This window comes from Perca flavescens, chromosome 21 (genome assembly GCF_004354835.1).
Source record: "Perca flavescens isolate YP-PL-M2 chromosome 21, PFLA_1.0, whole genome shotgun sequence".
Classification (NCBI taxonomy): domain Eukaryota; kingdom Metazoa; phylum Chordata; class Actinopteri; order Perciformes; family Percidae; genus Perca; species Perca flavescens.
This window is the reverse complement of record NC_041351.1, coordinates 15,381,061-15,402,747: the sequence shown is the minus strand read 5'-3', so window position 1 is coordinate 15,402,747 and position 21,687 is coordinate 15,381,061. Positions and strand designations below refer to the sequence as shown.

The 21,687-nt window shown below is 39.8% G+C and overlaps 2 protein-coding genes across 4 annotated transcripts; both read right to left on the bottom strand.

Annotated features, from left to right (window-relative positions):
* Positions 1 to 269: 269 nt before the first annotated feature.
* Positions 270 to 9,179, bottom strand: patl2 (PAT1 homolog 2). Of its 2 annotated transcripts, XM_028567845.1 has the most exons (19): positions 9,005 to 9,179; positions 8,177 to 8,330; positions 6,615 to 6,892; positions 6,465 to 6,527; positions 6,332 to 6,385; positions 6,093 to 6,257; positions 5,444 to 5,518; positions 5,167 to 5,315; positions 3,558 to 3,629; positions 3,338 to 3,461; positions 3,068 to 3,185; positions 2,511 to 2,617; positions 2,378 to 2,431; positions 2,167 to 2,309; positions 1,852 to 2,008; positions 1,612 to 1,752; positions 1,424 to 1,521; positions 1,193 to 1,333; positions 270 to 1,056 (listed from the first exon to the last, which is right to left on the bottom strand). In XM_028567845.1, exons 1-19 carry the CDS (start codon positions 9,026 to 9,028, stop codon positions 1,023 to 1,025), a joined length of 2,151 nt encoding a protein of 716 aa, XP_028423646.1. In that variant the 5' UTR covers positions 9,029 to 9,179; the 3' UTR covers positions 270 to 1,022. The 2 variants fall into 2 exon arrangements, with proteins under 2 accessions (XP_028423646.1, XP_028423647.1); XM_028567846.1 differs by lacking the exon at positions 6,332 to 6,385.
* Positions 9,180 to 9,696: 517 nt separating this feature from the next.
* On the bottom strand, positions 9,697 to 21,595 carry LOC114548434 (transforming growth factor beta-1-induced transcript 1 protein). 2 transcript variants are annotated; one of them, XM_028568391.1, is made up of 12 exons: positions 21,167 to 21,595; positions 18,783 to 18,833; positions 18,291 to 18,439; positions 17,522 to 17,577; positions 16,993 to 17,129; positions 16,783 to 16,864; positions 15,609 to 15,693; positions 14,652 to 14,834; positions 14,288 to 14,461; positions 14,086 to 14,167; positions 12,825 to 12,973; positions 9,697 to 10,595 (listed from the first exon to the last, which is right to left on the bottom strand). In XM_028568391.1, exons 1-12 carry the CDS (start codon positions 21,177 to 21,179, stop codon positions 10,329 to 10,331), a joined length of 1,428 nt encoding a protein of 475 aa, XP_028424192.1. In that variant the 5' UTR covers positions 21,180 to 21,595; the 3' UTR covers positions 9,697 to 10,328. The 2 variants fall into 2 exon arrangements, with proteins under 2 accessions (XP_028424192.1, XP_028424193.1); XM_028568392.1 differs by lacking the exon at positions 18,783 to 18,833.
* Positions 21,596 to 21,687: the final 92 nt, after the last annotated feature.

The window sequence follows — 21,687 nt, the reverse complement described above, 5'->3', positions numbered from 1 at the left end:
CTAGCTTCGCTACCTTCTTCGTTGCTCTGCCTGGTTGTAGCGCTATCCTATTACCTGCAGAGGGAATTTGAAAGACAACCGTTTATCCCGCCCCTCGGATTGAGGCCTGTCAATGGTGAGTTCCCAGACCCAACACCTTGATGTGGGTCTGCCTTGTCAGGCTACCACAAAACCAGACTCGAGTTAAATCTGATGTCCAGGATTTCGACTGTGCAAAGCACAAGGATCAAACTGTTGAGCATTTTGTAAAGATTTTTTTTTTTTTTTTTTTTGTGTTGCAAGTGCTCTACAAGGGTGCGATATAAATGACCGTTTCCAAATGAATATACTGTAATAAATAAAAATTACATCAAATACATCATATTTAGTATTGCTACACATGTATGCCTTTTTACAAAAAACCCAAAATTGCATGGCTTATGTTGATGGACCATGCCATGACAACTTCCTTAATGGTTATTATAACATATAGGTTCAACTGTACAATCATAAATTACTATACAATCCTCAACCTGGTCACCGATATCTGATCCAACACATTATCTTGAAGTTTATCCTGAATGTAACTGGGGTTAGATAGAAGACAAATGAATCTGCTCCATCTACTAGTTAACGTAAAATTACCAACTCAGTATGTATATGGAAATCTCATGAAATGACGGCAACACTTGTTTTGGAAGGTTTATACAAAAAAAAAAAAAAAAAAAAAAAACCAGGTCTGTCATTTTCAGAATAACTTGCACTGGCGTAACCTACTGAAGACCAAAGGGAGGAAAGTAAAAATGATCAGATTTAAAAAAAAAAAAAAAAAAAAAAAAAAAAAAGAGAGACCGTTTGAGTGTGCAAAAAATGTGAGGGATGAGGGACAGGGAAAAATAAAGAATCTAAGCATTTTGTACAATACATTCTTCTGTTACTAATGAACACTGAGGAGTTTTTGTCAGGGCTATGCTTCTGCTCCTTCAACTATTGCTCAATACAACCTGGCCATTAGCCGAGCGTCTCATTAGCTGACATCCACCTTAAGATGCAAGAGCCAGGAATCCAGTTGTAGACCTAAATAAAAATATTTGATTATGATATTTAGGTCTTCGTCCACCAAATAAATTAAACAAATGTATTTGTATACAGTGTGAAAATTGGCTCCTCTTGTATCAAAACATTTATTAAAAAAAAACAAAAAAGGACATACTCAATGTTGCTTTTCAGCTGATGAACAGTGCGCTTGTCCAGGTAACGGCAGAAGAGAGTGAGCAGATTTGAGGGCAGGAGCAGCGGCTCCACCAGTGAACATTGGGACAGTTGTCCCGCCACCTGGAATATTGTGTCGGTCCTAAAAGACAACAGGAACACTACTGCCAAGATCTTCTAAAGGATGTTAAAATGATCTGCTGTCATGGAATAATAGCCCTATAATCCTCACCAGGCCTCAAAGTCGCCAATGCTGGGCTCTAGAGGAACACCTGAGGACAGAAGCTTCTCTCCTTGGGAGAGAAGAGCATACAGCAAGGACAGTCCAAACTGAAAAAGAAGATAAATTAATGAGAAATCGTCACAAAAGTTGCCCGCAAAAAAAATACAAAACAGCCAATGAGCACAGAAAGCACAGACCTTGTTCTGACATGTCAGGGTGAGGGACTCGTAGGTCGTCAAAGACTCAGATGTTGTTAAATCTTTAAGGACACCAATTAGCTGACTGAACGTCAGGCCTCCAATTGCATTTCGAAGAGGTGGGTAGAGAACTGGAAGGGCCTAAAAAGAGGATATGGAGGACGATAAGATTATTCACAATAACCCAAAACATGTATTTACTCTTTGTGCTGCTGAGCCAAATAGAGCATACTACCTTACCTCTTCTGGATCTCTGCTCATCAGCGTAGGAAGGTTAGAGGTCACAATGCTCAAGATTTTCAGTGTAGTATCATGTTTCAGAAATGGGAGCAGACGGGCGAGTAGCTTTTTGCCTTTTGAGACCAGCAGGAAAGGAAGAAACTCCACTCCTGAATCTCTATATCAAAACATGAGAACATTCATTGTTCAAATTCAATCAATATTCATCAAAATATTAACTATGGTATAGCTTCATTAGGAAAGCTAGACACATTAAAATTTTACTTTTAAACAATATGCATCACTTCTAGCCAGAGGCAGGGAGGGTATACTCACAGGGGATTGTGATGTTGCAGCTCAAAGTAGATGTGCTCCACTTTCTTCTGCGACTTCTCAGTCAACCTTCGTTCTTCTGCTTCAGACAACACCGTGGTTTTCATCCTCTCTGTCTCCTCGACCTCCAACAGAACCATGAACAACTGCAGGGGAAGTGGAGATGGTAAATTAAATGCACCTCGCTGCATCAAAACAAGTCAGCAGCAGGTACCTTTTCTATTTTGCCGAGGACCTCTAACCGCTGTTGTCGGATGCATTTCTGTTCCTGTAATGTGGAAAAAAGTGTCAGTATTGTAGATTAATACACTTAAGATGCCAAAAATTGAAACCAACCACACAGTCACCTCAAGTGGACCCTGAGCCTGAACTGCATTAACTGCGCTGATGGCACGGCGAGGAGAGTAACATGTGGACACAGCAACTTGACCCAAAGAGCCTTCAATGTGCACCACTGGAAGAGTACAGAATTTTATAGTTTAAGAAAAACACGTACAGCACTGCAAGCTTGAGTAGATACAGATGTTACATTACCCGTTCACACAGTGTAGTGTTTGGATTCAGAAGTGGGGCGGACACAATGAAGTAAGTACAATTTGAAAATATGAAAACAAAAGGCATATTTTAAAAAGGAGATTAACTGCATGAAAATAGAATAATTTAACCTGAAAAGAAAGGAAAAAAAAAAACGACAATGCTCATAAAGCTTATTGCTTTGAACGCATGGTAATAAATCAACATTTTATCAACTCAGGTCTTCTCTAATATGAACTGTGGTGGCCAGATAGTCAAAGGAATGTTCAGCGAAACAAAAAGTGAGGGCAAGAAAAACAGGAACCAGTCTAGATAAATCAAATGCAAAATAATGTGGTCCAGTGGCATGAAAAGGTGTTGAGAGAAAAACCTGGGGAGTAAGCGTCGGTTTTCGTGATGTAAGGCGTGGTGAGCTTGGGTGGCTCCCTCCTGCTCTTAATGCCAAGCTCTTCCTCTGCCATCTTCGCTTCTATTCGTCGATAGTACTCCTATGACAAAGTTTCAATATGCTAGCCATGAAATGCTCAGGCTTTTGAATTGGCTTTTCTCATACATAAAATAGTAAATAATGAGCAAATGTTGGTTATTTGGCTTAAAAGCTACAATGAATGATGAAGACACCAAAGCAAAGCTTTCTTACCTGGTAATAGTAGTCCTCATGGTATGGATTCTCACTTTGCAGCTGAATCATTTGCAGCTTGGTGATCCACTCCTTCTCTTTGGCCGTCATGAAATTACAGTAAGGATCCCAGTCCTCTGGTTTTCTACAAACCAGTCATATTGTTCTATGAATAACCTTTTCCATAACATGCTGAATATGAAAAAACAAGTTCAGAATCTTTAGAAGATGTAGCACCAACCTTTGGTATACACGTTTTTGACTAAGAAGTCGTTTATGTTGTGGGTGGAGCTGGGTGACAGGACCCGGGTACCTGTGGGTCAGACAACTTCACATTTAAAATGCACCATGTTAATGATGTTGTGCTCTGTTACATGAACATAGTCAGAGTAAAGACACCTATTAGGGCTGCACAATTGATCAAAGTCACAAAATGGACCAGTGCAATATTTAAACAGCAAGAGGTGAAATACTTAACGCAAAATATCTGTCAAAATACCATTTTTAATTAAGTATTGTTGTGCTGCAGAGACGTCCTAGCCTACAAATTGTATTCTACAGACTTAAGAAAACAGCTTTGTTTGGTAAAGATCACAAAAACAAGAAAAAAAAAAATTCTATGAAAATAATGCAATGATCAAGAATATCGCAATTGCAGTATCAGTCAAAATAATTGCAATTAGATACTCTCCTCATATCGTGCAGCCCCAACACCCAATTTCTCTTGATGCCAAATTAACAGTTTCTCAATGCATACAGTTGAAAAAGGACTTGCAATATATGACAACATTGTTACGTTTCTCATGATAAAACTGAGAAAGTTGGGTATTGAAACCAGCCCAGATTTGCTACTTAAAGAGTAACTACCTTTTTTGCCAACTGTCAAAATAATTTAAATATTGAGCCATTACATTGAAAATATTTTAGACAACAGAAGCCTATAATTTCTGTAGCCTACTCCGAAACAACAGACTACCTGAACGCATTTCTCTCATCTTGCGTTTCACTCTCCACACCGCTGTCGGACAAAAAGTCATGTCCTGGGATCGATAATATTGTCAGACACTTTTAGTAACAATCTGAGCCTGTCTGTAGCAACAAACAAAAAAAGGTTACAGGTTACACTGTTAGCTCGGTTCATGCCGGCTCTTCATTGGGATCTCGCTCAATACTGGACCAAATTCAAAGATTTTTGGTCATATCAGTCTATTAGACACAAATGCATGGGGAAATGGGCCTAGGTTGAAAAAAACATTAGTTACCCTATAACAGATCCAACAAATCAGGATAAACTACTGTATAGAAGGGCTGCTCGATTATGAAAAAATAAAAAAATCATAATCACGATTGTCTATTTAAATCCTGATTATTTAACATGATTCCTCATTGACTTTTGGAAAGAATTTGCAATTATTCCACTTAAAAAAAAACAGTGAAAGTTACGTTTTTTTAGATGTTTCTATCATTCTGTCAAGCTTTGTTAACTTGCACTTTTAGACGATGAGCGCATAGCCTACATCATCCGTCATGTACTTTCATGCCAAAAGTAGGTTATGCTTAGGCCTCCAGTAAAATTACTACTCTGCTTTATCCTTTACGTGAAGGATCTGTTTTGGCTATGTACAACTGCATCTTTTATCTCCAGAAAGTACAGCTACCCGTTCCTCTAACTTTACACATTAATGCCAGGGAATGTATAAATGTCAGGTTAATGAAGAGTTTTATATACTCATGAGGGATTAACAAGACTGCCAAGTCATAAATAGACTTGATACTCCGAAACCTTCGCCGACAAATATTTCAGGCTACAGATCAAACATTCCTGTGAAATACACAAGATCATTACACACCTGAAATGCTGCAATGGATTAGACGAGGGGCTGTAAAAAGACGACGGCCTTGGTGAGTTGGCACCAAAGCGAAGTTGCATCATTTTAGGAGTGAAAGACTGAGGAGTGGAGGGGCAAGGCCGGTTCATGGGAAACCTGAAGCCCCCTGTCTGACTCAGGACAAAAATAACGTCATGAGTCAGGACAGAAACAAGCAGATTTACTCAACTCTTCATGAATACATTTACTAATGGCTTTAAATGTATAAAAAAAAAGATCCAATTTATTATTGAATAACCTGATTGTAATGTTGCCGTGGGGTTAACGGCTGACGTGAGAAGATGGGTGATCCTGTTAGAATGGATGCATGCATCTGCAAGAAAAAAACAAAACAACTAACATTCAAAAGAGGGAATTTGACAGACAATATGTTGGTTTAAATGAATCATTTAACATTTCCAATACAAGTACATTTCCTTTTAGTTGATATTCATTCGAGAAGATGGATTCACTCTCATGTCTGTAAAGTAAATATGTAGATGGAGCCTGCAGCCAGTTAGCTTAGCATAAAGACTGCAAAAAGCTAACCTGGCTCTGTCCACAACAAAATCCACCAGCACCTCTAAGTCTCACCAAATAACATGCAATACCTGATTTGTTTAATCTATTAAAACAAATGACAAATTGGGGTAATCCCCACAAAGGAAGGGACTTAAGTGCCAGACTCTCTTGGACGGGTGCAGTGATTTTGTAGAGTCTCCACCGGTTGCCTGACAACCTCACAGTAGAGATGAAACTTTAGGAAGTCACGATCATATTTACACATGCTTTGTATGGATGGATTCAAACATGATACAACATGGTATGGGGTATCGAGCTTCTCAAACCCAAAATGTCTAAACTATTCCTTTAAAATAAATCATTATGTTGTAAGATGAATCCTCTACCTGAGAGGGGCTTCTTTGGCCAAACGGTCTTCTGGAGTAGGATCCTCTGAGTTCCCCTCTCCTGTCCCTGAAGGGAGAGATAGGATACGGCAAATCCACGAAGTTGGAGGTCGGGTGTGGACCTCTGCCTCTGTGACCATCAATCACACACACTATAGCATTGTCCTGAGAAACAGAATTAAGAAACTGTTTAAGTAACCCACTGTCACACATTTTAACATGCGTTTAGTGAGGTTAACCTGAAGTATTGATCCTGAGATTCTTGTAGTCTTTCTGGAAGAGGGTGCCATATACTAAAGAGAAAAAGAAAAATCAAGCCATGAAAGCAAACATTAGCAGTGCTAACAGTGCGACAAAAAAGTTCACACTTACATCATCCTCAAATGTTTTCTGGTGCACGGCATTTCCACAGTCCACTATGGCACTGTCCAGACTCTTAAAAAGCAAAGAGATCAAAATGAAGACAAGCTGCAATGAGGCGAGCTGTCAAATTCCACATTTCAGACAATTATTCTGCATTACCTTGAGGCTTGGTCGCCCCTCCACTATCCTCATCACAGCTGGGTCTTCAAACATCTGCCCCCTGCCCAGCCCTCCTCTCTGTCCCCTACCTCTGCCACGCTGCCCTGAGGGAGCCCGGGGCAGATACTGTGGCCTCTGTCTGGGAGGGGAGAGGGAGCTGTGGCAGGATGATGGTTTGGGGTCTGGTGGAGGTGTTGGCGTTAACGGTGGAGGCAGTGGCTCTTGAAACTGAAGGAGACAGCTGCTGGGGTCCTCTGTGGTCTTGTGTGCATCAAGATCTACGATACATGTAGAAATACCGTCTGAGGCAGCTTTCATCTTTTCACACTAAATGATAATCGGCACTACTTCCACATTGTGCGGCCCATAAAGCAGGCGCAGTCCTTTTGGGCATAAATGCGACAGGCCAGGAGTTGCAATTCCACTGGCCACTATGTTCAATTAGCTTCAAAGCCCAGCGCACTTCCTGGGGGCCTGGTAAAAACACCAACTTAAGTTCTTTAGGATAAATAAAGATCAGATTGTTAGGCTTAGAAATATAAATTATCAGCAGTCCATCTGAAATAATTTACTCATCCTTTTTTTTTTTTTTTTAGTCAATGTCAACATGTTTTTACATGTATTGTTAAGTTTATTTAAAAAAAAAATTTGCTATCCAACCCACAAACTGACCTTCGTAATGAACTTTTTCCTGGTGAATGTTTATTTAGTTACTCATTCAACAAGTGAAAGTGTAGATCAAGATGTGTGTTCATGTTGGTAAGTTAGATCAGACTTTAGCAGGAAAGCTAATGTGGTTGCCATTTAAAATCTGTGGCTCTTGTGTTGTGTAGCAGGCTGGTGTCTGGCTCAGTGTGACATCTGCTCTGTCTATAATAGAAGGCTGACATAGAGCTGGGCGATATGGAGAAAATCAATCACACTATTTTTGACCAAATATGTCAATATCGACATTGTGGCCATATTGTGGGGTTGACAACGGGTGCTTTAAACAATTATATTTTTGATAAATAATAAGTAATGTGGATATAATAACTAATTGGGTAAAGGGAAATAATACAAGAGCTAGGCCAGTCTGGTAAGTTCAGAAAATTACATCACTTTACTGTAACGCAGGCTTTGAAGGCAGGAAAAGTGTCACAATATCCAAAATTTAAGACAATATCTAGTCTTACATCTACATATTGCACAGCCCACGCTGACATCACTGCTTTATGCAAGATTTGATTGGCTATATTGAAGGTCTCCATCTACATAGACAGATAAACGGTAAGGAAGTGCCATCATGAAACCAAATATCATCTTCACTTTTGGTTTCAGATTTTTTGCTCAAAGAACACATGACATGTAATTTACGGATCACATGTATGCTGTAGCAAAAAAAGAAATTTCATTTCTCATTTTTTGGGGTTCGAGTGTATACAAACAGTTTTTCCATCAGTACACTTTATACAGGAGCTGACAGGACTGTTGCCCCATCTGAGAACAATAAGGAGTATATTTATTTTAGATATCCAGCTGGGAAATGATGGAAATGGTTAAGGAGTAACACAACTACAGACCCATTCCAAACGTCTCCTCATTGTAGACATTTATCTCCTCATCTTCCTCAGCCATGGCCTGCAGAAGCCCACAGTCCATATTTGTCCCATCCTCCCCATCACTCCAGTCTCCTCCATTCTCAGGCCACTGAGGCTGAGACACCTTTTCAGCCTCCTGTGGGGTTAAAATAGATTAGGACTACAAAAAAAGCCAAGAAACACCAAGAAGAAACCTTCATAATCAAACAGGAAAAAGCTAACATTTGTCTAGAAAGAGGAAAAGGAAAAAAAAAAAAAAAAAAAAAGAAAAATCACAGTATCCCACTTTTTTTTAATGTGAAGGATTTATATAGCCTACATGACAAAATAATTCGGCGTAATTTTGTAGGTCTAACTAGAGTTACACTTCATACTGCCAGTCAAACTGCAGTCCAGTTTTATTGTGAAATAAAACAATTAATTGGGTTGCATGATTCTCCTTTTATTCCCCTCCCTCTATTAACTCTAATAATAAAATCTTATGACTACAAAGAAGCCAGAGACACTGAGAAGAAACCTTCAAAAAACAAGGAGTAGAATGCTAACTTCGGTCTAGAAAAAAAAATCACTTAAATCTTTTTAAGTTTTCCACAGCCATTTTCACAGCTATCTCAGCAAAGTGAGATGGAGATGTGTAGACTTGAAACTGTTAAAATTATTTTATGGCATCAGACGCATATGCTTATTCAGCATGCAATTAATACCTGCTTAGCTTGTTAGCACGCCCTGTACGCCCCAAATTGAGACCGGCAGCTCGCTCAATACAACAACATTCACACATTAAAAAGCATCTAAATTATACTGACTTACTTGTTGCTGTTCTGAATCACACATTGTGCAATTTTTTATTTAATTTCACACTTGACGCCGACGGATCACGGTGACTCTCTTCCTCCGCAAGGTTACCGGCTTTCTCTTGTCAGACAGCGAGGGAGGCTCATTAACTTTTAAATGAACTCACCTGTGAGGCGTGCACACGTCAACACGCTTCACCTATAGCTGTCACCTCAACTCTAAACATTTGCTTACAGTCTATGAATATTTAATGTGGTTTTCGAATTTGTTAAAGAGTTTATTTTACTTTTCCTGTTGTTTTAATAAACCTTGAACACATTCAGGACAGGATGCAGACATTGATTTTGAAATAGTTAAGCTCGAGCTCAAAGCGGTGAGCGAACAGGGACATCTAGTGGTCAAACATTTTTCTACAGCAGTGCCGTGCTACACGTTGACTGTATATACCCTATAAAGCAGTCTCTGCTATGAGGGGCCGTCAAGTTTTTTTTTTTTTTTTTGTATATGCTTCAGATCATGTCTAATAACCTTGGTGAATATGGAGAAGGTTATTATTTCCCAGCAAAGTTATAGGGGGATACACATTCTTCTTTTTAGGGATGTGTAGACTTGAAATGAAGTTGCTTGATTTAATTATGAAGAAACATTTCTCACATTTCACAGTTGATCCTTTGATTAATTCACCCATTAAAACAGCATGTACCAAGTTGTGTTCACTTTTATTTTATTCTTTGGAATTGTTTTTGGCAAGCTGCATAGAGCAATAGTGAAAGAATAATGGAAAATATCTGACATTAAACACATGAGAGCGGACACAAATCTTACAGTATATAGCAGTCAGCATACAATATATAAATGCAATTGCTGTGGCACTTTTTGCAATATAAGGCAAATATATTAATGGGGATTTGATTTTTTTTGCACAACAGTACGTCTTTCACTGAACTGAAACAGTAGATTTTCTCTCCATATACTGTTTCGTTTCTACCTTTGGCAAAATAATTAAATTTTCAATATTCAATTTGAATCAATACAGTATGTAAAGAATTCACATACAAGACAAAATCATTTGGCATTATTTAATATTTGTCTACTAGAGTTATATTTCATACTGCCAGTCAAAATGCATTCCACTTTTATTGTGAAGTAACATAAATGAGTTGGGTTGCATGATTTTCTTTTTATTCCCCTCCCTCTATCAACTCTAATGGTCTTAAAACCAAGAAAGAGACCAGCTCCACCCTCATTCCCGCAGTAAAAAACAAACAAATTGAGAATTCAGTCATACAGCTTCTTCACTTGGTGACCCAGAGGAGGAAGAGGGGGATGCAAAGTGTCCTCAACCAAAGAGTTTGATAAAGCAGGGGTGGCAGTAGGGCTTGTTCTCCTGCTCCTTGAAGCAGCCTTTGCTCAGGGGCTTCAGGCAGAAGTGACACACGAGGTGGTGGGGGTGGAATTTGGCCCCCATGGCGGTGACGCAGCGGCCCAGGATCGGCTGCTGGCAGGCCTGACACATGCTGCCGCGGGACTGGTGGTAGTGGGCCTCACACAGCGGCTGACCCTCATGTTCAAAGAAGCTGCCATTGACGAAGGGGCTGTAGCACTCCTGAAGAAGAGAGACGCAGTGAGATTCAGTCACAGCAGAGAGCCCTGACTCATGGAACTGTAATTAGACAGTTAGACAGACCGAGTTGCCATGTGAAATGACAACTTTCTCATGACATAATTCTTTGAGAATATTCTTCTTCTTTTGTTCTTCTTTTTTTTTTTTAGAGCATAGTAGTTTTACTGAGAGCAGGAACACCCTGCTCACACAGTTACACACACCGCTAGTCTCGCATTGGCAGACCTTCCTCCACAGTGCAGCGGAGGACGGTCTGGCTAGTCCACACAACATTCCGGAATAGGAAAAAAAACATGCTCCGGTTTATTGTCATTTCTTTAAACCAATCACAATCAACTTGGGTAGCGCTAAGCGTCTGACACAGTGTTACAGTGCGTCGGCAAAATAGCCTCGGATAGGAACTTGTTTTGGTGGAACGTGCACGTAAGGAGGCGAGCTCTGGAATTAAAATGGCTCTCAAGTGTGTAATGAGAATTTTACTAAAACATAAAAATAATTTGATTGTTGATTCTAGCTCGGAGGATGTTTCCCGAATCGACCAGAGTTTAGAATGGCAATACAAAGAAAGCGGAAGGCGACGGACATCTGGCCGAAAAATGAGGGACATCCGGTGGAACCTCAGGAGACACCGGAACAATCCCGTAAATGAAACATCGTGAATATAGACTACACACACCACAAACACAGTCTGGGATTAGACTGAGCAGCTTCACTGTAGCTGTTGTGGTTTAAGTGCCTTGCTCAGTGGATCAATATCAATATGTTGGACACAGAAATGTCCCACATTAGCATACATATTACAGAGGACTTGACATCATTGTCCTCAATTGTGTCTATTGGCCTGACCATCGGCAAATGTCATGATCCCTGAATAAATGTAAAGGTATCCTGTAGAGTTTTGGACCTCTAGTAGCGCTATGGATCAGTTTTCTATGAGTGGGTCGCTGTTTTGTTTGTCTCATGCATGCACACACATGAAAATCCACTGATCAACATACGCCAGCAATGTGCCAACAAAAGCATTGAAGAAGACTGCTAGCGAGAAAATTGAAACGAAGGTTTCAATTATTTATTTTTTTAAATCAGCCTTGCAGATGTTTAATGAGAAAGGAAATACATTTAACATGTGTAAATGACTTTAAGGATACAGACTGAATGTAAACACAACTTTTTTTTGTTTACAAGAAAACTCCACACAGTACCTTTAAAGTGCTCATATTAAGCTCATATTCAGGTTCATAATTGTATTTAGAGGTTGTACCAGAATAGGTTTACATGGTTTCATTTTCAGAATGAATGCACATTGCTGCAGCTCCTCCTTTCCTGTGTTGAGCTCTCTGTTTTAGCTACAGAGTGAGGCATCTTACTTCTGTCCAATCTTTGTTGGGAGTCGCACATGCGCATTAAGGACTGCTAGCCAGTCAAAAGCAGAGTATGAGGGCGTGCCACGGTAGCAGCTAGGCGAGCATTATAACGCGTGTTACAAAGTGACGCACGGAAGTAAAAGCTGGACTATAATAGAGCTATTTGGAGCAGTTTGTGAACAGTGTTTTCTCTGGAAGATGGTAAGTCCCTTTGGGGTGGACTTTGGGCTTTTTCACTTTGTAAACCTATAATGTGCACAAAAAAGATATATAACACAATAAAGGAAAGGGAAAAGCCAAAAAGCATAATATGAGCACTTTAAAGCTATAGTGTGTAGTTTCTGCCGCCCCAATGAGGAATTCTAAGTAATGACTCAATGAATGAATGGTGCGTTCACATCGTACAAGCTTTCCATGACTGTGCACCCCCTCCTCAATGCAGTTGCTAGTAGCCAAGGAGGACACAGATTATTAAGAAACATGATGGACTCTTCAGAAGAGGCAATTATCTTCACTCGAGTTTCTGCGCGGGAAAGTTACCGGACACCACAATCTTCTGAGCATAGCCATACTGAGAAATACAGACGGAGTTGTGTGGAGCCGATAGTCTTAATTAGCTTTGTAGCAACTTTGGCAATGGCTTGAATGTAACGGACGTTCATTAATATAAAAAAGTTACGCACTAAAGCTTTAAGTTTGACTTTTTCTCAGAATAAGTCTATAAGAACTGCAACCATAACACACCATGGATCAAACTGTTGTGCTACACACCGTGCAGCTGTTTTCCAAATGCAACAACAGACATTATCATTGATTTGGCCCTCAAACCCCACAGAGAAGCACTCACCCTGCATACGAAGCACTGTGGGTGCCAGAGAGAGTTGAGAGCTGAGATGTAGTTTTCCAGGATGGGCTGGCTGCAGCCTTGACAGCGGGAAGCAAACAGAGTCAAGAAGCACTGCTGGCAGTACTGCTGGCCCTCACGGTCATGGAAACCTGCAAAAGATACAGTCACAGTTTTACACAGTTCAAGTTACAAGTCTTTCATGAATGGTAAATTTAGCTAGACGATGCTGGGGAAAAAAACACTATCTGAAACCTTTCCATGTGACTCTGGTCTGTGGAACATAAAACTTTTTTGATAACTTTTTTTTCTATTCATAATGGTTTAAGGTTTTACTGATGTGAGTTTTTAAAGCCTGACATTATGTATTGTCTCAAAGCGTGTTCTGCTTTAAATATAGCCATTTTAATGCAAATGATGTGTGTTTCCCCTGAATTTTTGGCAGGGTGGATTCAAATTTACATCACAACATTAATCCTTTGAAAACCATACAAATGAGATGTTTAAGGGGGATTAGCAGCTGTTAAAAGCAAGGTTACAGAGCCCCCAGGGGTCATAAACACAGATTTCTAAGATGTTTAAAATGGTTATCTGGTGCAAAGATAAATAAAATAATATATATTTGGAAATTAAATATCACAGGCACTGCACTTTTTCCACACAGAACCTGCCTGTTTTGGGAAGACGAATTTAATGAACCAATTTTGTGGAAAGATTACTTTAAAACAATCTATAGAACTACAATTGATTCATATTCCAGAATATTTCAACTTAAAATCTTTTATAAAATTATTGCAACAAAAAAGTCTAAATGGCAGATAGAAAAAGACCCTTGTTGCAGGTTCTGTGGGGATGAGGAGGAAGACCTGATGCATTTGTTTTATTTTTGCCCACATGTGGCTAAATTTTGGGCCAATATACAGACATGGTTAAGGTCTATGGATATTGTTTTGCGAATCACACATATTTGAGGGTAAATGCAAACACTTTTTGAATATGATTATTTTGATAGGTAAAATATTTATTTTTAAAGCTAAAACTATATCAAATTTATGAAGCTTGTTTTGTCTTTGTAATTCTTAATTTGTTGTACGTATTAGATTCTAAATAAATTTAAAAAAAAAACACTGGGATAGATTATAACCTTAAAATGAAGAGCATGACGAGCTTTTTAAGGGTTGTACGTAAGTATGACCCAGCGGAAGTTCCCTGTTAACAGTTGTGTTTTGAACCCAGACAGGATACAGTGTGTGCCGCCCATTACCTTCCTCTCCAAACGCCCGGCTGCACTTAACACAGCAGAAACACTCTGGGTGCCAGTTCTTATCCAGAGCGGTGACCATTTTCTGAATAACAAGAGGAATGAAAAGTTAAAATGGCTTTAGGTGGGTTGGGGTATTAATTTGAGCTTTTAATGTCAAAATAAGCTCTGACTTATGTGACACATGTACAACCACGTTTCTCACATTTAGAATGGGCTTGTTGCATTGCGCACAGTGAGGGGAGAAGAGGGTGAAGTAGTCCGACTCGCAGTACGGCCGCCCGTCCTTCTCAAAGAAGTTGCGACTGCCTAACTCTGTCTCACACTCGGTACACACAAAGTGCTCTGGGTGCCACACCTTTCCAAGAGCCGTTACCACCTGCACGGGGAAACAGTCAAAAGCTGATTAATGAACAGCATCCTTTGAGGATTAGAGTAACAAGGTCCTGTCCAACCTTTCACCAGTTAACATATTTTTTGGAACATGTGGTTGTAACTATCAAAACTGAGATGTCAGAAGCTTAATATAGTTTTGTGCATGTCTATATAGACAAATTCTGATAACTCACCTGTCCTGCGACTGGTTTTTGACAAGCTGAACAGTTTCCTTTGGAGGATGTTTGAACGCCTTGTCGGCTCAGGTCTGACTGAAGTAGCCCCAGCATGCTGTCCAATGAGCCGCCGGATGAGGCCTGCGGCGGGGCGCTGGGCTGCTGTGGTGCTATCACCACTGGATTGACAGGTGCAACTGGCTGGGAGAAGAGAAAGAAAAAGTGATGGATGGCACATCTGTCTTTGTGAGTTTATCATCAATCTGCAGTTGGTTTGAAATGAATTGTCATAAGAGACAGTGGTAAGACAGGGGAGACTATGGTAAATGCCATTAGCTTGGCTGGTATTTGGACATAAACAAAAATCTACAAAATATAATGACAATCCATCTTATAGAATGGTGGGTTGACATGCCATGCATACAGCTGCATATCAACATTTTGGTAATAACAGTAAAGAGTATTCAATTGAGAAACGCTCCTTTTTAAAATTCATTGTTCCCATAACTTCATGCTCACGCTTGTTTATAACCCACAGCTGAACTGCACACCGAAACCAAATAAACCTAAAACAACAGAACCACTTCCTTTGCTCACATGCTAGCACACCGACTCACTAAAAAGGGAGAATGTCTGGATTATGTACGGTACCAAATGTAGCTCTGACTTATAACTATATATAAGATATTTTAGAGGCAGGAAAATATCTCCACCAAGACTAATTTCCATCCTCGGCCCTATCTGGTGACTGGTTTACACCAGGAGGCATGTGCTATGGCCACGCCACACAGTTACAGTGAAGTCATTATGCGGTCAAATGAATGTCTTCATGAACCCACCATGAGTCAGTGTGAGCTGTGTTAAAGCCTGGAATAGCTGCGAGTGAATGGTAGAAAAACACATTCTGAGCACAATTGTGGATTCACTAACATTTTTATATTTTTGTAATTTTTATGCTGTTGTGCGGACTCTTACTGTGCTCTGAACTCTGAAGTCTGACAGAGAAGCCATCAGTTTGTCCAATTCCAGTGTGGCTGATGTTGCTGAAGGCTTGGCAGAGCTAGGATACAAAATAATTCTTGTTTTGAATAAAACCACAAAATACACAATTTCATCAGATTTTACTTGTATACTGCCCAAGATTTAACAAATTGGGACTTTGTTACCGTTGTAAAAGGAATACGCCACCGTTTGTCGAAATAGAGCTTATCACCCTCTACCGTGGCTGTAGATAGGTGGGCCAACACATTTTTTGTCTCAGTGCAAGTAATTAGGTTGTTTTTTTGCCTTTTGTTGGTTCACTTTTACTCACAACATGCTAACCGGCAACATAGGAATCCATTCACTACGCTAAGCTAACTAGCGGTGGCGCTGCCGGTGTTGCACCGGACTAAAACAATGCATACACAAAAAATGCGTTGGCCCACCTATCTACAGCTAGGGGAGACCGTGATAAGCCCTATTTCAACAAACGGTGGCGTATCCCTTTAACAAAATATATGTGGATGTGCAACAATTTCAACAAGCCATCTGTCATTGAAAATGTAACTAAACAGACCTGCATTTAAAGCTAATCAGGACATTTCCTTACTCATATCTTGCTGCAAATCAGTTGGTGGACACTAAAACTGACCTGGAACAGGTCAGGTGTAGAAAACATGTATCTTGCAAACTATTTCACAATACATTATAGATAATAGTTTGTTTTATTAATTAATATACACACCTTGTCATTAAAATATTTAAATATAGGGTAACACTTCACAATAAGGTACACTAAAATGTAACTACTGTTAAATGAATGAGTAACAGTAGCTACCAGTCTGTTTACCAGTAACTAATCATAAGTGCTTGAATCCCAGTCAATCAGTAACTGATCATTAGCTAACCATTCGTTACTCATTCGTTTCTCAGTAACTACCTACATTTTGGTGTACCTCATTGTAAAGTGTTACCAAATATAGTTAAATAATTATAGCGTTTGCACAATCTAATTATATTCAAAATTTCTAATTAATTAATGTATCTTATGGTTGATCGTACAGCTCTCCTGCTTGTGGGAACTCTACATTAAGTAGTTTGCATTCACTAGAATTGCAGCAAATTCTGTCGATTCTTTAGATTCGACTTGATTGATTCGATTTGGTACCTGGAGGAGGAGGTTATGGCCTTATCCTTAATCGTGTCCCTCTCATCTTTCTTAGAAGAAGGGAACTGGGCCAGGATCTCATCTGATGACAAAAACAAGGTCATAGATAAGAAAAGATTCACCTCAGAGTTAAACACAGGGATATAAAACACACACACACACACACACACACACACACACACACACACACACACACACACGCATACTAACCTGTGATATTGAACTGGGTGGCATTCAGCTCCTGTAAAAGATGGTCCAGTTCACTCAGACCTCCTCCCAGCAGCGAGGAGGAGGAGAAGGCCGGAGTAGGATCTGTTGTGCGGGGAGAGCGTGGTTTACACACTGTGCTATAAGAAAGGGAAAATAGATTATGAAACACCCTGTCACTAATGTGCTTTGCTTCCTCATGGTCACTTTGTCAAGACTCAATGGTGAGTCTTGAACTTTGTCCATTCAGAAATTAGTCATGTAGCAGCTGAATACTCCCATCTGTCCATTGCAGTGGTTTTAGAGCAAAATACAAAATGAAAAAAAATATCAAATGTAGAAAACACACAATTTACATTTTTTTCTTTTATGTGTTTCTTGATAAACCTTGGTCAGATATTTCACCATGCAAACATGACGAGAGACTTGAGTGAGTTACTTTCTCTCTGATTTAAAATCTGAAGAACCAACTTAAATTCACAGAAATGTGCAGCCTGATAATCAGATAATATATTCTGATATAAACTCTTACCTGTATAATTTGTCTGGGTTGGAGTTTTGGGAGGATTTCATTGCAGCAGAAACAGTCTGAGAGACAAAACAGATCCAGCTTTTTAGTCAAGATGTTACAAAAGCAGCATGAATTCAGTATTTGTAACCAAAGTTCAGAGCGTTTAGGTATTAGAGCCCGACCGATATATCGGTGGGCCGATATTATCGGCCGATATAAGGCATTTTCCAAACTATCTTCATTTATAATGGCCGATAAATATTAAAAACATTTATAAATAATAATAAAAACGGACAAAACACCCTTCAACCATGTTATGAGTGTTGGCGTTGCATAGTTTGTCCACCAGAGGGCGCTCTATAACATCCCTGTTTATGTTTAAAGGATTTTAAGTTTAATATCTTAAGTTTGTATTTTTATACATTTTATTTATCAGAACTTTAATATATTTTGATGTTCCTCTGTTCTGTTGTGACAATAAAACAAACAAGTTTATTTTTAAACTGCATTATCATATTATTTTAGTGAGGACTCATAAATAACTACAAATAACTAATGTTAGGGAAATCTGTTTATGTTTTGTTAACAACAATGGATTTTTGTTTATATTGGCTGATATATCGGAATATCGGATTTTTAAATCACCAAATATTTGTATGGATATTGGCCTTAAAAGTCCTTTATCGGTCAGGCTCTATTAGGTATGATTAAAATGATCTAAATCAGAGTGGAAACATAATCTGCAATGAGAAAATTGGTATGACTCCATCCCTGGCAGCTAGTTGTCTACCTGCTGTGGGGTGTAGGCAGGCGGCGGTGGCCGGGTTTGGGCGGACTCCTGGGTTTCAGGGTCAGCATTCTGTGGAGGCTCAGAGGTGAGCAAGACAGGACACCGAGCTAGAGGAGAGCCAGTGTTCTCCAGATCAGCGAGGAGGGCATCTGGACGGGAGGGAGGTGAAAGAAACTGATGCTGAACACATAACAGCATGAAAGTGATGGAAGTCTGGTTAGATTTACAAATCAATTTAGCTTCATGTTGTTGTTTTTCTACGAGAATGAAAGACAGTTATTTACCCTACAATGTATCTTATGAATGTCCCTGATGGTGTTTATACGTTTGTTTATGAAGCATCAAAGGGAAATAGAAAGAGATATGAGTTAAGAAATGGATTTAAAGAACATGCAGTGCAGATGGAGATAAAAACAGAACATAAGAAGTTAAATGAATGACTTGCTGGCAGACAGTGAAACAAATGCAACACATGCACATACTGTTACGTACCAAACACAACAATACGAGGACTGAGAGGGTAGTTAGGTGGCTCAGGCACCCCTAAGGAGAGACAGACAGCCTATGTGACCATTAATACAGCAGCAGCATATCAGCCCACATGTCAATACACGATGAAGGACAATGAGTGTCCTCAGACATCAGGCAGAGGACAGACAGGCAGAGTTTTGCACAAAACCCGAGATAATTCCATCGACACACACTGAAGTTATTAGAGCACAAAACATATTTCTGCATTCAAATCCAAGACATGCCAGTAATGGAAAGGAAGCAAAGGAGGAAGAGTGTTTGGCAACTGATATCTAACTCCATTCCACCCCACTTCACTCACTCACTCACTCACTCCAAGTGGAAGCTGTCCAGAAACTAAACTTGCTCAAGGGTTAGCTGCTGCATGACTTCCATTAGTGCTGGCAAGTCGATGTACGTGCGACTAAAGGCAAAACTGGAGTTTGTAAAAGCTGGGCTGAACATGAGTAATTACAAACTCTAAGTTGTAGAGGAGAGAGACAACTGTTTTGGCTAAATTTCACTGGTTTTACACAGACTTAACCTTTCACACTGCTGATACGATACTATACATTAATTTACAATTTGCAATGTGCTTATCATAGGTGGCAGTTTGTCGGTTATTAAATACAATGAATAATACACCCCGGCAAAAAAAGTACCCTCTGGGGTACAAGTAGCTCTGGTTGGGAATCACTGATCTACTGGTAGATCTTTTTAAGAACAGAACCAGGCATAAAACTAGTTACCTCAACAGACAGGAGTACATGGTTATAGTCAGAGTTTTTTAATAAGGTGCTGTCCCTTGTTAAAAAGCTATAACGGTGTGTTGAAGACCTTATCATTTTGTTTTGATGGAATTGTAAAACGCCAACAACAAATCTCTGAACCTCAGATTCTGGTAGCCTTTGTAGAATGATGATGTCATGGATGTTTGATGAAGATTGAGCCGATAGATGTTAAACATCTGTGATGATCAGTTGTGTGACATGATGAACATAACCAGTTGACCCTGCATTCGTTCATCCCTGCGGCCACTTCTGCCACAGATTATTCACACTTCTGGTACGACCATGTGGTGAGAAACTTGTGCATATGCTACTTGCCCTCCTCCTCCCTGCTGTGTGTCTCTTTCTCTTACACACACACACACACACACACACTAAACTGCTCTTATAAGGAGCTAAACTTCTCTCAATGGGAATTATGACCATATTTAGAGCTGCCTGTCGACTTGTTTGTCTTGGCCAAAGGCTTCTCTAACAAGCGGCCTCTCTCACCGAATAGCCTCGCCAGATTCGAAACATAAACTTACAACATTATTAGACAACAGCATAAGCCGAGTGTCCCGAACATGGCCACCGCCTGACTTAACTCTCATCCAGTAACTCGGCCTCTCCGTGTGCAATCCAATCCAGATGTGCCCTGATGTGCTTGGCTGCATTTAGCCATTATTTCCAGTATTGCTTGTAAAGCATAAATCCCCTAATTCTGAAGCGAAGAAACAAAAGTTCCTGAGAGAGCAAATGGGCAGGTGAGGCAAAAACCCTTTCTATTTTCATTAAACTCTGTAGCTTTTTTTTTTTTTTTTTTTTTTTTTGCGAATAGCAGCATGGCCTTGGGCTATTTCAGGGCCTTTCCGACACACAAAGAGTCAGCTTCTCATAATGTTGTTCTTCTGAGTAAAGAGAGGACATCTTCCTTTAACATCTTTATCAAAAAAAAGAAGCAGTCATGCTCCCTGAGCTGGTCACAAACCTCTTTGATGTCTTTTAAATGGAATACACTCTGATGAGCATTATGTGGCTTCTCTCCATCCGTGACTTGTTAATATGAATGGATGGGAAAGCCCGTTGTGGATCCCTTTTAATCTAATTTACAAAGAATTTATTGAATTTTGCAGGGCATGCACGAAATACTCAATGGCGGTCGGGCAGACACAGACTAATGTAGTTCTTGTGTTACCTGTGTGAATATGTTTGCTTGGAAAGGTAAAACACAATTATGCAACAAATGTTTAAAATCTCAGAGGATGGGAGCACACTGAAGAGAGAATAACTGTAAACAGGATAGTAGGTATCATAAAATAACCTTGTATACACTGTTTTTGATATAAAAGGTGTAAGATATAAGCTACTATTTGAAGATGTGCCATTGCTTTTATCTGCCTTAAAATGTTATGGAAGCAAATAAAATCCCCTTTACATTACAGTCGCATACATGTTCTTGTGGACAGAAAAGGAAATTCTATTCCACTATGATTGCCAGAATAAACATATATTATTTCCTCTGTTTGGACACACCACCCCTCCTAAAGATCCCCCTTAAGATATCTCAACATGTAGTAGAAGAACAGTAATACTTACCCAAATCGTCCATGATGTTTTAGCCGAGTGTTTTCCTCTTTGAGTGACACAATACGTTCGCGGACAGCATTAATAAGTAGTGATGGACGCGTATCAAAGCCCGCAAGATAGACTCGTCTGGGTGCTATTGTCTGCGTCGGTCCTGAATAACTTCTTGGACACCGTTATCCGCCAAGAGAAGAGGAAGAGGAGGAAGGGGATGAGGAGGAATAAGAGGAGGGCGTCCCGTTTCTTTTTCCTACACGGCTCTCTTCCTGTGTAATGCCTACCAGGACCTCAGACTGAAAGAAGGCGTAGTTAAATAAATGTGGTTACAAACCCCGCATTCCCCGGACACGCGACGTCATCCTGGACATTCCTAGCCCATATTTGGGATCGAAAATTAAGGATTAAGTGGCGCCAAACTGCAGCTGGACGTTGCTGCGACGATGTAGGTGAAAAGACAAAAATGCATTTACTGGCGTGTGCTTTTACAGTGCATACAACCCTGGGACAAACATTAAAGGGGCGGTGCCCCGTTT